Below are 17,890 nucleotides of genomic sequence, written 5' to 3'. Positions count from 1 at the left end.
AGTTTTTATTATTAATGGATGTTAAATCTTGTCAATTGCTTTCTCTGCATCTGTTTGATAGAATTTTAATTCTTTTGATTTGATACGGTTTATTAAGTTGATTACTTATGTATATTAAACAATCCTTGCATCCTCAGGATGAATCCTACTCAGTCATGGTTTTGATATTTTTGATGTGTTGTTGGATTCAATTTGCTAGTATTTTGTTGAGGATCTTTGCATCTGTGTTCATCGGGAATATAGGTCTAGAGTTTTCCTCATATGTAGTGTGTCTCTGTCTGCTTTTAATATCAGGGTTAGGTTTGCCTCACAGAAACTATTTGGGAGGATTTCTGTTTCTCTGACTTTCTGAAACAGCCTGAAAAGGATTGGCAATAGGTCGTCTTTAAAGGTTTGGAAGAACTCACTGATGAGCGCTCCTGGGTCTATGGTTTCACTTTTGAGACAAGACTTCAGATTACCTCAAGACTAATTGGTCTGCTTAGGTGTTCTGTTTCTTGGTTCAACCTTGGGCACTTATAGGAGTCCAAAAATTTGACCATTTCTTGTAGTTCTGTTTCATTGCATGAATATCTTCATAGTAATACTAGATGGGGCTGGAGCGATAGCACAGTGGTAGTCTGTTTGCCTTGCATGCAGCCGACCCGGGTTTGATTCCTCCACCCTTCTCAGAGAGCCTGGCAAGAGTATCTAGCCGCATTGGCAGAGCCTGGCAAGCTACCCGTGGCATATTCGATATGCCAAAAACAATAACAGCAAGTCTCACAGAGGAGATGTTAGTGGTGCCCGCTCGAGCAAATCAATGAGCAACGGGATGACAGTGACAGTGACAGAATCCTAGATGATCCTTTGAATTTCTGTGGTATCTGTTGTGGTGTCTCCCTTTTCATTTCTGATTAGGTTTATTAGGGTTCTCTCACTTTCCTTTGTGAGTTTTGCAAGCAATTTTTGTCAATCTTGTCTATTTTTTCAAAGAACCAACTCTTGGTAGCATTAACCTTTTGAATTATTTGGATTCCAATTCATTAATTTCTGCTTTAGGTTTTATTATTTCCTTCTGCTTGCTTTGGTTTCCTTTTGTTGGTACTTTTCTAGTTGCTAAAACAGTGTGGTTAGGTTATTTACTTGAGCCCTTTCTGCTTCCTAAATGAACAGTGCTATGAACTTTGCTCTTAACCCCGCTTTTGCTGTGTCCCATAAGTTCTGGTAGTTTGTATCACCATTCTTGTTTCCAGGAATCTTTTCATTTCCTCTCTGACCCACTAGTTCAGAAAACTCTTTGTCATTTGCATTTCCCCCTATGTTAGAATTTGCTTTTCCACACCTTTGTCAACAGTGGGTATTACTAGGTATTTGCTTTTGTTGATCAGCTCAGATATGAAATGTATTTTTTATGAATGGAAAGGTGAATGTTGTATATTGGATACAAAGCACGGGCTCAGCCCTTTAGTAATCTCTCCGACCCCTATCATTTCTTTAAAATTGAGTTTCTAGTTTTATATCTCATTTATTTGTAAGAAAGACTTTTTAGACATCTTAATATTTGTCTGTTTATAATATAATTTGACCCCTATCCCACCACCAAACAAGTTGAGTTTCCTTTTTAGTTGGTTACATAGGAGTTTTATATTCTATTGAAATTCATTAATCTTTTTGTCTCTAAATATTTCTTTCAACTTTTCTATTCTAAAAGTGTAAACAAATACACTGGTATGTTTTAAAATTTTAACTTGTTTCTTCATATTCAAGCTCTAAGCCAATTTATATATGCAAATATACATAAATATGCATCGCGTGAATGAGTGTGTGTGCGTGTGCATGCGTACGTGCGTACGTGTGTGTGTGTGTGTGTGTGTGTAAAGCTGAGGGACTGCTTCCACATCTTCCACATAGTATTCAGGAGGCCTGGGGGCCACTCCCTGCAATACACAGGCACCTGGGACAGATGGTTGAGTGCTAGAACCCAAGATTATTTGGACGCTGCAGTGCCAGGGAACACTAGAACCCCTCCTGTGGCTCTTGTGAGCCTTTAGGGCTACATCTGGTGGTGCTGGGGTCTATGTCCCTGCATTTCCGCCTTAGCCCTGTGTTACTAACAATGCCCCAATTTTTTTTTAGTTATGCTGTAAAAATAGTTAAATGGTGGTGGGAAATGTACAATGTTGAAGGGACAGGTGTTGGAACATTGTATAACTAAAACTCATGGACAACTTTGATATTGTTCATCTCATGGTGATTTAATTTTTTTTTTTAATTAAAGGTTTTTTTGGTTTGTTTTTTTGGGTTTTTTTTTTTTTTTTTTTTTTTGCGTTTTGGGTCACACCCGGCGATGCATAGGGGTTACTCCTGGTTCTACACTCAGGAATTATTCCTGTCGGTGCTCAGGGGACCATATGGGATGCTGGGATTCGAACCCGGGTCAGCCGCGTGCAAAGCAAACACCCTACCCGCTGTGCTATCACTCCAGCCCCAAAAAGGTGGGTTTTGGTTTTTGGTTTTTGGTTTTTTGGTTTTTTTTTTTTTTTTTTTTTTTTTGCTTTTTGGGTCACACCTGGCTATGCACAGGGGTTACTCCTGGCTCATGCACACTCAGGAATTATTCCTGGCGGTGCTCAGGTGACCATATGGGATGCTGGGAATTGAACCTGGGTCGGACGAGTGCAAATCAAACGCCCTACCTGCTTGCTATTGCTCCAGCCCCTAATTAAAGGTTTTTTAATGCTGAAATGTTTCTAGCTCTTTTTTAAGCTAAACATACTCTAATCCAACATTTCCTCACTGATTTAAATATTACCATGTTGTTAAAATCCCATATGCGTTTAATTCTGTTTATGATTATACTATTACTAAATGTTGTTATTGATGCTGTACCACTTTGTTTGTTTTGGTTTTTGGTTTTTTTTTTTTTTTGGCGGGGCTCACAGCTGGCGATGCACATGCTCATGCACTCAGGAATTATTCCTGCGCTGCTTGGGAGACCATATGGGATGCTGGGAATTGAACCCAGGTCAGCCACGTGCAAGGCAAACGGCCTACCTACTGTGCTAACCCCTGTACCACTTTATTTTTACGCTTTCATAGTTAAATGAACTAGTTTTCTCTCATGACTTTAATTTTAGAACTTTCTTGGTTTTTCACATGCAAGTTGTTGGATAATTTTTTTTTTCCTTTTTGGTTTTAGGACCATATTCAGTGGTCATCGTGCCTTCTTCCTCTTGGTCATTGCTCTCAGGTTATTCTCCAGGTTATTGCTCAGGGGATGGGGACTGTACAATGCTGACAGTGGAACCAACGCCCCCAAACATGTGTTCCAACCCTTTGAGCTGTCTCTCTGGCCCCCTAGGGTTTTTGTTTGGTTTTTTGTTTTTTGAATGATGGTTATTATTATTACCCTGCCAAGCAGTCTCACCCAAATAAAACTATGTCAGTAATTTGCTTACAAATGCATTGAGTTTCAGAGACCAGAGCAATAGTACAGTGGGTTAAGGTGCTTGCCATGTATGTGGCTAACTCCAGTTCAATCCCTGGCAGCGCAGATGGTCTCCTGAGCCTGCCAGGAGTGATCTCTGAGTGCAGAGCCAGGAGTAATCCCTGAGCACGAATGTATGTAGCTCAAAAACAGAGGGAAAAAAAAAACCAAATTGAGTTTATAGATTATTTTCTTGGAAAAGTCAGACTGCTAAATTAGTGGATCTTTATATAAGGATATCTGTTATATATTCCTGTAAGTAAATATTTGAAGTTTTTTCACAGAAATTGGGTCCTTTAAATTTAATTTTATCTCTCTCATTGTTTTGGCTATTGTACACAGGGTTTTTCCCAACAAAATTTGCCATCATTTTAATCATCTTTATTGAGACATGATATGTGAAATCCATATTAAAATATAAAATGTTGATTTAGGAACCACCTATAAATCACTCTGGCGGTTAACATGTATTTTCCCTTTCTCTGAAGACATTCTTTGCAAACCTTTTCATTCTACTTAGTCTTCTGCTCCTCATCAAGTATCCCTGATTTTTTGTCACTACTCATAATCATATATTTTCAAATAATTATACAAATACATTCATTTAGTAATTACTCTTGTATGTGACTTTGTTGACTCAACACAGTGTTTTTGAGTTGTTGAGTTTGTTGTTTGTATAAGTACTTTCCTTTTTTGGTGTGCTTGTATAGTTTAATGGTTATCTTACATTTAATTTTTTCATATCTATTGGTGAACGTTTGTGTTAACACTTGATAATGATGACTAAGGATGCTATGAGCTTTTCATTTGTTCATGATACAGTTTTTATGTGGATGTATTTATTACTGTAGCAGTGGTTGAGTTTAAGTTTTTCATATTCTCAGACAACACCTTTTTTTTAAGTTGCTTTATTGGGTATGTAGTATAATCTTAGTAAAAACAGTTTATGCCCCTTTATGATTTTTTTTCTTTCTTCTTTTTCAGTTTTAGGTTGTATGTCTTAGTTTGTTTTAACTAAGGTTAGCGTATTAGAAATGCTAGACAAATATTAAGCATGAGTGATATGCCTAGATTTCAACTTAATAAGAATGCTTTTTCAGATTCACCATTAAATGTGATTATTGCTGGTTGATACATTTAAATTCCTTATTATCTCTTGCAAAGAGTCGTCCCCACATTCCAAATCAGGAATGGGTTTGTTTTGTTTTAATAATGTAGGAGTACTGTTACCCGCTCAGCCATTGATTAAGCTGAAGGAATGGGTTTTTAAGTTGAAAAATAACTTAGATTGCTGTTCTTTACACATGTATTGTGATGATCTCTTGAACTTTGCTCTTTGGTCTGTTCATATGGAAAAGTATGTGAATATATAAACTAATATATAAGCTGCTGAATGAACTCCCTCTAAGGATACGTTTTGTTCATGATACTGGCTTTAATATGCTATTATTTTTTTAGACCATTTTTGTATTCATGATTAGTCTCGAGTTTTTTTTTTAAGTCTTGTATTTTTTTAAGGCTATATGATTATCTAATGGATTTGGAAGATTTTCATCTTTCTCACAAATGCTCCATCTATGATTGTTGCTTAGTGTGGAATAGACACCTAATGCTTTTTACACTATCCATCTTCAGGATAATTCTTCTTATAACTTATATTAGTTAATAATCTTATGACTTATATTTAATTACATGTAATAGTAAAATCTAGTAATTAAAATAATTGGCATACCTTTAAAATGGATCCCTTTTTCTCAAATTTTATGAACATTAAAATGCAGTTTCTGGGGCTGGAGCGATAGCACAGCGGGTAGGGCGTTTGCCTTGCACGCGGCCGACCCGGGTTCGAATCTCAGCATCCCATATGGTCCCCTGAGCACCACCAGGGGTGATTCCTGAGTGCATGAGCCAGGAGTGACTCCTGTGCATCACCGGGTGTGACCCAAAAAGCAAAAAAAAAAAAAAAAATGCAGTTTCTATATAGCTAGGTATAGTTATTTCACTTAGTTGTGAAAACCATGATTTTAATTAGATTAATTCTGCTTTTTATTGTGTTCCTAGTGTTTAATAGTTTTCTTTACTTTACAGAAATACCGGTATCAGGATGAAGACATACCTCCTCAAGAACACATTTCCCCACAAATCACGAATGAAGTGATAGGTCCAGAATTGGTGCATGTCTCCGAGAAGAACCTGTCAGAAATTGAAAATGTCCATGGATATGTTTCTCATTCTCATATTTCACCAATAAAGGTAAGACTGTAATTTTATTTTGCTTTATGAATTAATGTATTTTGTTACTAGCATAGCTAACTCTGAGTGAACTATTCTCTCGTGTAGAATTTCTGAACCTTGACTGTTTCTGGTTTCAGATAGAGATTTTCATAATATTCACCAACATTCCAAAAACATCTTAAGAAATGTATCTAATACCTGAATTTTATTCAGTGAATCTGTCTTTAAGACAGAAAGTTCCCAGGAAAGAAATACCTGTTGTATTTTATAGTATCATTCATTGAAAATATTTTTTTGTGTGTTGGAAATTGAACCCAAGGCTTCATACATGCAAGACATGTGCCTTGAGCCATATCTGGATGTTGAAGTTTTTTTAAACACTTCAACTATTCATCACTCTATCACTGTATCACTGTCATCCCGTTGCTCATCAATTTGCTTGAGCGGGCACCAGTAATCATTGTGAGATTTGTTACTGTTTTTGGCATATCGGATACAACACAGGTAGCTTGCCAGGCTCTGCCGTGCAGGTGAGATACTCTCAGTAGCTTGTGGGGGTCTCCGAGAGGGACAGAGGTATCGGACCCAGATTGGCCACGTGTAAGGCAAACACCCTACCCACTGTGCTATCGCTCCAGCCTTAAGTATTCATAGATACAGAAAAATAACATAAGAGATCTGTCTTAAAAGTCCAGTATATCTGGAACCGGAGAGACAGTACAGCAGGTAGGATGCTTGCCTTGCATACTATTGACACAGGTTCAGTCCCTGGCATCCTCTATGGTCCAAGCACTGCCTAAAGTGATTCCTGAGTACCAAGCCAGAGTAAGCCTTGAGCACAGATTGATGTGGGCCAAAACAAAGTATAGATTATATGTGCACATATCTTTGTAACACCCAATTAGTGGTTGTAAATAATTAGTGGTCGTATAGTTTACATTCTCAACATTATTACATAACAGTTTGATACCGGTATTCTCGTTTATACTATTATTTGGGTTTGAAATAGTACCTTCTTGTAATTTTAATGTACCTATTTGATAATGAAGTTAGATGTACTTATCAATAATTCAGGTCTACATTATGATGTGCCTTCAAGATTTTTCATCCTTTTTATCGGGTTGTCCTTTTATACTGATTTTTTTACAAGTTCTTTATTCTGACCATTATATGTGGTCATTTATTGTGTATGATTATTATTTTTTTGTTAGTAAAACAAATTGATTTGAAAATCTGAAAAATAATTTTTTATTGCTATTTTAAGATCGTAATGGTTTTAGTACCATTTGGATTTGTTTTTGCAGGTCTTTAACTTGTTGGAGTTTGGGAGGGAAGTTTATATTTCTTTTCAAAATAGATTTTTAATGTGCTCTTATTTAGTATGTGTATATGTGTGTGTAAATATATAATACATGTGCATATATGTAGAGAGTGAGAATATATTTAAGTGTGACATCTTTTTTTATTCATAATACTGTCTTTTGTTGTTTTTTCCACCTGATCAGTCTTGCCAAAGAATGGTCTTTTTTAAACATGGTCTTTTCAATAAATCCCCTTTTAAAATGTCATTCTGCATCTCTTCCCTTGTACTCCAATCCAACCATTTTTAATACACACATGCATTCCTGTGTACACAGTTATGTTTACACACACACACACACACACACACACACACACACACACACACACACACATAGATAGATTGCGTATCAGTTAAAGATTTTGTCTGAGCTTTCCCGAGGAGATCAAATGAGACAAGTAGAGGGGGAAAGACTCTGTGTGTTCTTTTACCCTTTCTCCCATTCTTTCACAATTTTTATCTCTTTCTTTGACTTGGTTCCACCTTTTTCTTTAGTTTTTGGTTTTGTTTTTCATGTCACATGACTGGGGCTGAGTTATGGTGGTCACTAGGTGGTGCTCAGGGGATTCTGCGGTGCCTTGGGTGGAACCCTGTCCTCCAGCTGCAAAGCACTCGTGGTCCTTGGAGCTGTCTCCTGACCACATTCTTTTTTCTATAGTTTCTTAAGCTGACTGCTTCCTACGGCATTGTGTCAACTTTTTCTATGGTATTTGAATTTAAAGTTCCCTTTAAATAGCACTTTATCTGTTGTCCCCAGCTTTCCTGTGTTCTTTTTAAAATTCTTTCTGATATTTAAGAAATGCATTATCTTAAATTTTCTTCTTTGCCTCAAGAGTTATCTAGAAATGTGTATAAGTTTTGAACTTCGGAAACTTTATATTTTCATGCCTAGTTTTTTAATTATATTTTCACACCTCACATTTCCTTCTCATTAGCTTGGAATTTATTTGTTTCTCTTCATTAGTTTTCCAGAAATTTTAGTTATTTAACTTTTAAAAATCTAGAGACTATATTATATAAACACCTTGCTTTTATTCTAAACAATATAATCCTAAAGTAATTACATTTTAAAGTCTTTACTGCTTTGTTCTTATCAACCTAAATTTGTATTCTCTTACCTCATATCGTATTTTAGTTGAAAACATTTTGTTGAAAACCCCCTTCTAATGTATGTATAATTCTTCTGGTTTAATTTCTCTATGTACATACTATGTAAAGCCAATTTGCACTCAACAACCCCTCGGTCTTGGTCAGAGTTTCAGTAGTTCCTTCTGTAAACGTGCATATTCTGACACAAAATGTCATTTAAAGGGGCAGAAAACCAACATATATGAAGTGTTTTGTATAGCTGATTCGAATGTGATAGACCCCAGCTCTCAGCTGCTGCATATGGCACCTACTCTAAGCAAATAAAGGTATTCCAGACACCGTGGGGATTCAACTCTATTCCTAAGGTGTAGGCCTCTGGAGTCTTCTCTCTGCTGTGTGCATGTGGATTTGAAGCTCCAGATTAATCAACCAACTGGTCATATAACCTTAAAACTGGAACATAATGGATTTCACCAATGAAAGCCAATTTCATTTGTTGTAAGTGGGGAAACCTTTAGTATTGGTTGAAGATGATTGTAACAAAATATTTTAACCACCACCCCCAGAAACAAATTTTCTAATTAAATACTTGGTGATTGTCTAGGAATGTGACTTCTTAATGAAGACAAGTGACTGCCTATAGAGTTGGGCAGCATTTCTCGATTGGGGGCCATCCTCTGTGGGCCCCCACTATTCCCAGGGGGCAACAGGTTAAAGATCACTTAAGGGGCAGAGGAGTACACAGCTCAGGACTAGGATACCAACCTGTAGAACTGGAAGCACAGGAAGGAAGAAAGGTCAGAAGAGGACCATGGTCTTTACGTGGAGTACTAAGTTACAGCTCAGTGGTAAAGCACTTGGCTTGCGCATGTGAAGGCCTAGGTGGGATCCCTGATACTGAAGGAAGCGGGGAAATGGAGTCCAGGCTAGGTTCTGGGTTTTTATAGACTCTTACGTGTTTTTAGTTTATAACCACAATTTAGAGCTCTAAGCTGATTTAATTGAACCAACACATACCTATTTCTTCATTTTCTGTGTTGAAGGCTCTTAAAGTAAAACTTGAAGGTTCTTTATGAATACTCACTGACTCTGCAGTAAGACTTAAAAAATATCCAGTTCTCAGGAAAACGTTTAAAATTTTCATTTGCTTTAATCTGACTCATTTCCCCCATATCCTCCTCAGCATTAAAGAATAAAGTCAATTTTGCCAAATTTTTTGCTATCAGTTTTTAAAATGCTCTTGTCTTTTGAGTAGTTACTTTTTGTTAATTATTACATAATTAGGATTATGTTCCCCACATCTTTTTAAAGACAAAAATTTGACACATTCTTTAAGGAGCATGTTGAGATTAAAATATTCTTAAATAGACAATTATAAAATATGCCTTTCATATTTCCACCCTGAAACTTGTGAATATGTTGCAGGTGTTTTACTGTTGCCCCAGTGAAAGGATTATTTTGTGTTAATTTTTTGTAAACATTTTAGTAAGATAGATAAAGTGCTATCTTTAAAGCAGCTTAGTGTACTGATTTCATTGAAAAGCAACTCAAAACCCGTTCATCTTAGTAGGCTATTCTCTTTACTCTTTCATTTCCAGTTTCTTATCATTATTATATTGTTTTTGAAGCATCATGATATACAGTAGTGTTAGTATTTGTTCTGTCCCTCTCTTACTGTTCCTTCTCACATTTCCATCCCTTTTTTGGCTTTCTCAGTTCTGTTGACAGTATTTTGGTGTTTTTCAGTCTTGGGAAGGTATAGGATTCTGAAAACTTGTCCATTTCTTTTAGTTTTTCCAGTGTAGTTGCTGGCACAAAGTCATTCATAGTCACCATGTATGATCTCTCACATTTCTGTGTCTGTTATTGCATATCTGATCTGATTTTTCAGAGTTTTACCTGTTTTTTCTTCATGAATCTAGCTAAGGATTTTCCAATCTTACTAATTCTTTTTAAAAAATAGTTCTTGGTTTCATTGATCTGTTGTGTTGTTTTTTTTTATTTCTATGTAGTTGATTTCCACTTTGATTTTTATTATTTCCCTCCTACTCTGTGCTTCCTGTGCTATTCTTTTTGTAGTTGCTTCAGATGTAAGATTAGATTATTTATTGTAACCTTTTCTTGTTTTCTGAAGAATGCTTGTATTGCTATGAACTTCCCCCCTCTTTTTTTGCTCATTGTACCATTTTTGTTGTGTCCCATAATGAGTCTTGTTTGTTCCCATGAGTCTTTTAATTTCTTGATTTTCTTTTTTCTTTGACCGAGTAGTTGTTTAGCAGTGTTTCATTGAGTTTCGATGTGCCTAACTTGTACCCCGTTTTCTTTCTTTGTGGTTTATTTCCATTTAATAGTATTGTGTTCTAGAAAATATTTAAAATGACTTCTAACTTTTTGTGTACACTTTGTTTTATGTCCCAGCATGTGATCTGTCCTGGAGAAAGCCCAGGTGGCCTGGAAAGATGCACATTCAGTTTCAGGGCTTGGAGCGCTTTATATAGTCTGTTAAACTCAGCTCATCCTTTTCTTCCTTTAAAGCATGATTGATTTCATTATTGATATTGGGGGCCTAGTTGATCTATCCACTGGTGAGAGGGGAACTATTGGAATTGCATACTATCATGGTGTTGGTATCTTTCTTCAGACCTGTTAGCAATTGCTTGATATGCTTTGATGCTCCTCCATTTGATGAATATATGTTATGAGAGTTAAGTCTTTGTTTTCTTCAGTTTCCTTCTATTAGTTTTGGAGCACACTGATACCTGATCACTGTCATATTACTGCCGAGCTTTCTATTGCACTGTGCAGTTCGCCTATGGCTTCTTAGTTCAATGGTTTCGGACTGAAGTTTTCCCGTGCTTTCCCTTTCTTGTTGGATGCCCGTTGGTTTCAGTTCTCCGAATATCCTTACAGTGTTCCTGTGAAGACTTCGTCATAGTTTAGAGCTCCCACACGCCTGTCTGGGTCTTGGTGCTTTCCAGGCTTTTGTCTTCACCTGCTGGAGCAGGTGGAGATGCATCTGCTTCTGTTCGACGTAGTGAGAGGGTGAGGGGCGGGGGGCTTATTTGGGCTGGCTTGAGTGGCAGCGTGTTTTGAGTCTGCCAAAACTGGTGCTGTTTTGTATTTCCCGATTCTGCTGCTAAGAATGTGCTCCTGGGGCCTTCCTGAGCCAGCACAGCCTGTGGATGGACAGACTCTGCTGCCACCCAGTGGTGCCTGTTGCTGCTACATGCCCCTGGCTGGCACACAGGCCCAAACCCATGCGGGCAGCCAAGAAGGAAGCAACACTCCCCTGCTTTGCCAGTACTCCCGGGCCACTGGAGTGCCTGTGTCACTGTGCCCTGCCACATGTCCAGCTGCCCGCTTAGTCAGGCCCTTGTGGGAAGCGCCTGCAGCCCGGTCTCTCCCAAGGTGCAGTGTTCACGCCCGCCTGGCTCCCTCCTGGGGAAGCATCCACAGTCCGGGTGCCCGTGATCCTGCCCCCTTGGATCAAGCTGATCCCAGAAATGTCCACAGCTCGGTCTCCCCCGGGTGCCTGTGCTCACGCAGCCGTCCTCCTAGGTCAGGCTGAGCTGGACCGCCCACCGGTGCCTCTGGCCATGTGGACCCCGTTCCAGGTAAAGCCAGTCTTGGAAGTGTTCCAGGGCTGCTTTCCATCTGGGTGCCATCCGTCATGCCAACCCCCTCCCGGCCGGGCAGTCTGGATAAGCCTCCACAGCGTGGTCTTCTCCCAGGTGTCTGTGTCTGCACAGAGCTGGCAACACTCCCGACTGCCCCCCCGGGCGTGCTGACTCTGTGTGTCTCCAGGTGTCCACACGCTCAGTGCACCCCCGTCAGCCGGAGACAGTGGGGCTGCAGGTGTGGATTTGTTTGCTTTCCCACCCTCAGCGTGCTGTGGTGGCTTGTCTCCATTTTCCACCGAGCTCACCCCTTGCCACCAGCTCTCTGGGAGCCACTTGTGTCGGAATGCAGACTCCTGCACGGTCCACTGTGGCAGCCCCGCCCAAAGCCTGACCCTGGAGTGGCAGTGTCCAGCAGATGCCCAGTAGCCTCTCCGGCGTACCGTCTCAGCGGGCCCTGCACAGAAGAGGTGTCCCTAATTCTGGTTTCTGTCCATGGGCTCAGGGAGTACCATCACTTGGCTCCCTTTTCTGCCCACTTGACCCTTCTCTATTATGTCTCAGTTTCTTTTCCTTTTTAGTATTCACAGCGTCAGTCTCTACAACAGTCATAAGGAGAAAAACCACCCTCGTGCTGCTAGATGTTGCAGTAACTGCTCACACAGCCTTTGGCTTGCTGGAACTGTGATTTATATCTGGGCACTGAGTATATACCACTTAAGATTTTCTTTCTCAGTAGAAGAAATGACCTGATTTCTCTTTCTAAATCACACATTACATCTTAACATTAAGTGACTTTCTATTGTAGACTTGTCATGCTTATTTTAAGACTTGGTATATGATATTACATAATACATTTGTACCACAATTTGATGAACCATTATTCTTTGCTATTTGTTGTTGTTGACTTACTTGGTTTGGGTGGGGACACACCTAGTGATTTTCAAAACTTACTTCTGGCTCTGTGCTTAGGAGCATTCCTGGTGGGTTCAAGGACAATATGGTGCCTGGAACAGAACCCAGGACAAGTGCTCCTACCTGCTTGGCTGCTTCTGTGGCTGTCTTTACTCCTGTTATTTGTCTGTTTCCTGGGTTTGGTGAAACTTGTTGTGAATAACTATTGGGTGTAAAAGGTTCCCTCCTGCTGGTTTTCCTAGTAAGAAGCCAGATTGATGAGTCAGAGCACATAAACTGCTTTAAAGTTCTTAATACTTTTAGACCCAGACTATCTTTTGGAACAATTGTAAGTTTAGAATGACCAAAACTACCTCATTTAAAAATGTCCTGCTTCTTCTCTGCCATGCATAGGTTACTGTACTAAACGCATCATAAAATACTTGATGAGGTCGATTCAGAATGAGTAGGATAATAAATAAGGTTCTCTACAGTGAAGTGCATTTTATTTAAAGTACACCTATAATCAGGAACATTAAAAAAACTAATATAAAGAGTTTTTCACACTTTTATAGTATTGTAGTTTGGAATGAAGTGAGTAAGTAATACTCTGCATAGAACTCAGTATATGAATTAATATGTTTATAGTTTGAAAAGTGGGCTGGAGCAATAGCACAGTGGGTAGGGTGTTCGCCTTGCACGTGGCTGACCTGGGTTCAATTCTTCTGCCCCTCTCAGAGAGCCCAGCAAGATACCGAGACTATCTCGCCCACACGGTAGAGCCTGGCAAACTACCCGTGGCATATTTGATATGCCAAAAACAGTAACAAGTCTCACAATAGAGACATTACTGGTGCCCCCTCGAGCAAATTGATGAGCAATGGGATGACAGTGACAGTGATATAGTGATAGTTTGAAAAGTATCTTGGGAGGCCAGAGAGATAGCACAAAGGTGAGGGTACTTGCCCATTTGCAGCTGTAGCCATCTGGTTCTAGCCCCAGCACTGCCAGGTGTGGCCTCTGAGAGTATAGAGCCAGGAGAGATCCTGTGCTGAAAAATAGCACTTTCTCCTCAGTTGCTGGAGAGAGAGTGCAGCGAGAGATAAGGCTCCTGCCTATACGTGTGCTTCAGTCTGTGGTACCACATATGGTCCCCAGGCACTGCCAGAAATAAGTCCTGAGCGCAGAGCCAGGAGTAAGTCTCGAGCACCATTTGGTGTGTGCCTCAAGTTATCTTTGGATAGTAGTGATTTGCTGAGTAGATTATAATTTAGGCACTGATTTGTTCTTCACAGCTCTGGGGTGAGAGTGCAGTGTGGATCAGGACCTCCATGACTACACCCGGTGATGTTTAGGGTGCATGTGGTTCTGGGCATCAAACTCAGGGTCTCGTGGATGCCAAGTATGCATTCCCATCCTTTGAGCCATATCCCACAACTCAAAATAAGTGTTTAAAAAGCTGTTGTTATGGAGGACAACCCAAGGGCTGGAGCACATGCCAGGTGGTGGTGTTCAGAAGGTCTTGTGGTGCCAGGGATCAAGCCTGGTATCAGTCCCACTTGAGCCACTTCCCTGGTTCCATTCCTCATAGTTCTTACAGAAGCTATAGTGAAAGATAAGATTAATAGATATTTTAAAAACCAACTGCTAGAGAGGCTGGACCGGAAAGATAGTACCAAGGGTAGGACCCAGGTTTGATTCTTGGCATCCCATATGGTCTCCCAAGCACTTCCAGGAGTCCTTCCTTAGTACAGAGCCAGGAGTGACCCCCTCAGCATAGCCTGGTGGGGCCCGAGAACAAAACAAATCAGCCATGTTTACAGATGCTTATTAATCATCTATGCTAATAGCTTCCTAATTTTTCTTGCCATGGTGGTTATGTATAGCCTGATGTAACATAAAAATGTTCTTCGAGTATTCTGAAAAAGAAGTTCAACATTAGAACAGGGTGTTAAAGGATGTATACAAGATACCAGTTCAGAGAAGTGGGCAGTTACTAGTAAAAGCAAGAAAAAGAGATAGGAGATAACCAGAGGGCACTGGGGGAAATGCAGGGGAGCAAGTTGTATTGTGGGGACTCTGAAGAATGCTTGTTGGGGAAGGAGACAAGGGGAGGGTGCAGACCCTGAGCTAAGGAAGAGCCTCTGCGGAGCCCCTGTGAGTGCGCTCTGCCTGTGGGGTCTCGGGGAGCTTTGGACTCTCATTACTGAAACCATCAGATAATACAGTGACGACTGTAGCCTAAAGATAATCGTGAGCTTAGGAGCTAAGACTCGGACAGAGATCCATTCTGTTGGAGTTGGGTGGTTTTAAAATGGAAACTGGTGGTATGGGGAAAGTCTAATGCAGAGAAAGGGAAGGAGTATGGAAGAAAGAAGTATACTTTTATGGTATATCGTTAAAGTTTAGTTTTGCCAGTTATAAATATTTGTGTAATACCAATATGAAGAATAACATTAGAATTCCTTCAACTGAAAATGAGCCCCAGTAATTAGGGGTAATGGTCAGAGCAGGTTGAACAAATGAGCAAATCCCAGCCTTGTTTTCAACAGTCTTAACTCTAGGTGAAATGAAGGGAAGAGTTACTAGGTGTGGAGTGTTGCAGTGATATTTGAAGAACCACAGTCATATTTTGCCTTTTATCTTTAGAAACCAGGAAAATTATTTCCAGGCTAGCATGTACAATGTAAACATAGGAGGACCTTGAAATGGGTGATAGTAAAGCATATGTAAATGCATAATTATTTCAAATAAATGTCTCCTGATCTCGGTGCTTGGGAGTATTGCTTATCAAATAAAATTAGCCGTAATTATTATTGTTATTATAAGAGATGGGAATAGCAGAAGAATGGAAGTATATGCCTTTTGAACTAAATGTTACAATAATAAAGTCATTTTTTAAATAAATACTTTTATTTATTTATTTTAAAATAAAAATAAGTCATTTTTAGTAAGTTTTAATTTTACATCTTTGTAACATTAAGATATTGTTAAATTTTGTCTTTGGACGGTCCAGATTATACTATGAGCATTTAAGTTGCATGAGTTTGCCACTAGGTGGTGCTCATACAGAAAGAATTTATATGACACTCTATGACCAGGGTTTCTCGGGGAGTAACAAATCTATGTTCATTCTTTTCAATCTCAGTCTTGTCTTAGTGTAGTTACGCTTTGATATTTAATAGTCCAGGTCAGGGGCTGGGCGAGAGGACGGGGCCGGGCACTTGCCTTGTGCGTGGCCACCCCCTGTGTCCCGGAGCCGCAGCAGGCGTGGTCCCTGGGCTTAGAGCCGGAAGTAAACCCTGAGCACAGGCTGGTGCTGCCCCCGGGCAAACAAAAATAGTCCATTTTATAAAGCTAAAAGGGCAAGCACAGTGCCTGTAGTAGCATTTATGTTGCGCTGGCTTTGTAGCTGGTAGGGTTCTTTTCAGAATTTTAGTGTTGTTTTCACTCTCGTCCTTCAGCCTTTGAAAAATGTCTTCTTCTTAGCCAGGGAGCCAGAGGGCTGGAGCACATACTTTGCTTGCAGAATTCTTGGATCCCATTATTACACAGTCCCTTTAGCACTGCTAGGTGTGGCACAGAACCTAAATGAATACAGATAAAAATGTTCACTCCTTTTCTTTTACTTCCTATCAAAGTAACAAAGGACTTCTGGATTTGTGACTTTGAAAAGACGTATAAATAATTGAGGACTGTTCTCTGTCCATCTTTTTACTGTTTTTGTCTATTTAACGGTGCAAAATAAAACATTTCTCAAAGTCATAAGTTTATCATAATATATACGGTTGCATAATTTACAAAATATTGCACTTAGTTTTCATACCATTTCTGTTTAGACTGGAAGTGTAGTGTGGATAGTATCATTCTTCTGTGAGGAAGAAAAGTGCTAATTCTTACATGTTATTAAAATCTTAATAATGAATCAGTTTGATGATTTAGACCAGTGTATTCCCAAAGTGGGTGATATCACCCCTCCTCCCTGGGGAGCACTAGAATGATGGGGGCCTTAGAGGGTTCGCTCTTTGTTTGCTTAAAGAAGGTAAATTTCAAGGGAGAGGCTGATTTATTTTTTTTTAATTAATTTGATTCTGTTTGAGGGTCACACCCGGCTATGCTTAGAGCTTCCTCCTGGCTCTGAGCTCTGGGATTACTCCTGTCAGGCTTGAGAAATCATTTGTGGTGCCACGGATCGCACCTGCTAGTTGAGTGCAAGACGAGTGCTGTGACCCCTGTACCATCTCTCCAGCCCTGATTTTCTTTCCCCCTGAACAAAGGGTGGTAGGCAGATAACTCTGGCATCTCTGATGTAGACCATGTATACTACATTTTAGTTATTTTAAATGTAGACTTTCCATGTTTTGTAGGTAAGGTAGATCTTATTATTTTAATAGATCAAAACAAATTTTATCTCTTTTTAACAATTCCTTCCCTCCCTCCTTTCATTGTTGCTGCAATGAAGAGGGCCTGCTCACCCCTGCATGTATTGATCACTAGTTTTGGTTTTGGTGCTCTCTGCAAACCCACATGCCAGGCTGCAGTGCTTGCATGCTACCCTGCAGCTCTCAGGGTAGCTGGAGCCTCTCAGCAGCAGCAGTCACAGACAGCATAGATGTGCTCTACCTGAGGGACAGCGGGGATTTGAACTCGCAGCTATATGCTTGCAAGGCACCGCTGTAGGGCATTTCTAAGCAGTGATGTCAGTAGAGTTGGTCACCTTTTGTCTTCCAATAATTCTTGAAACCAAGCCTGCATTGACTATTGGGCAGTGGATGAAGGGATCTTATATTTTGGGTAAAAAATATTTACAAAAAGAAAACTTTTCTTAAGCTTCCTTCTTTTTTGTGTGAGCATGCAATTTATAACCTGAGGAAATTTAGGGGGTGAAGTAAGATGTTATTAACAATTACTAAAGACAACTGAAATAAAACAAAATGGTCTCAGGCAAACTGGGGCATATGGTCACTGTCACTGTCATCTCGTTGCTCATCGATTTGTTCGAGCGGGCACCAGTAACATCTCTCATTGAGAGACTTACTGTTACTGCTTTTAGCATATCCAATACGCCACGGGTAGCTTGCCAGGCTCTTCCATGCGGGTGGGATATTCTCGGTAGCTTGCCGGGCTCTCCGAGAGGGACGGAGGAATCGAACACGGGTCAGCCGTATGAAAGGCAAACGCCCTACCGCTGTGCTATCACTCCAGCCCAGGGGCATATGGTCAACC

General features: G+C 39.9%; 1 protein-coding gene across 19 annotated transcripts in view; it reads left to right on the top strand.

The window, feature by feature from the left end:
- Positions 1 to 17,890, top strand: part of DLG1 (discs large MAGUK scaffold protein 1) — a 185,107-nt gene that overhangs the window by 49,882 nt on the left and 117,335 nt on the right. For all 19 annotated transcript variants that reach the window (XM_055124442.1, XM_055124457.1, XM_055124456.1 and 16 more), the window contains one exon: positions 5,558 to 5,722. In XM_055124442.1, the coding sequence (XP_054980417.1) occupies positions 5,558 to 5,722 (165 nt within the window). The remainder of the gene's footprint in view (positions 1 to 5,557; positions 5,723 to 17,890) is intronic.

The sequence above is a fragment of the Sorex araneus genome, chromosome 2, assembly GCF_027595985.1.
Source record: "Sorex araneus isolate mSorAra2 chromosome 2, mSorAra2.pri, whole genome shotgun sequence".
Classification (NCBI taxonomy): Eukaryota; Metazoa; Chordata; class Mammalia; order Eulipotyphla; family Soricidae; genus Sorex; species Sorex araneus.
The sequence above is the reverse complement of the archived record's forward strand: the minus strand, read 5'-3'. Positions and strand labels throughout refer to the sequence as shown.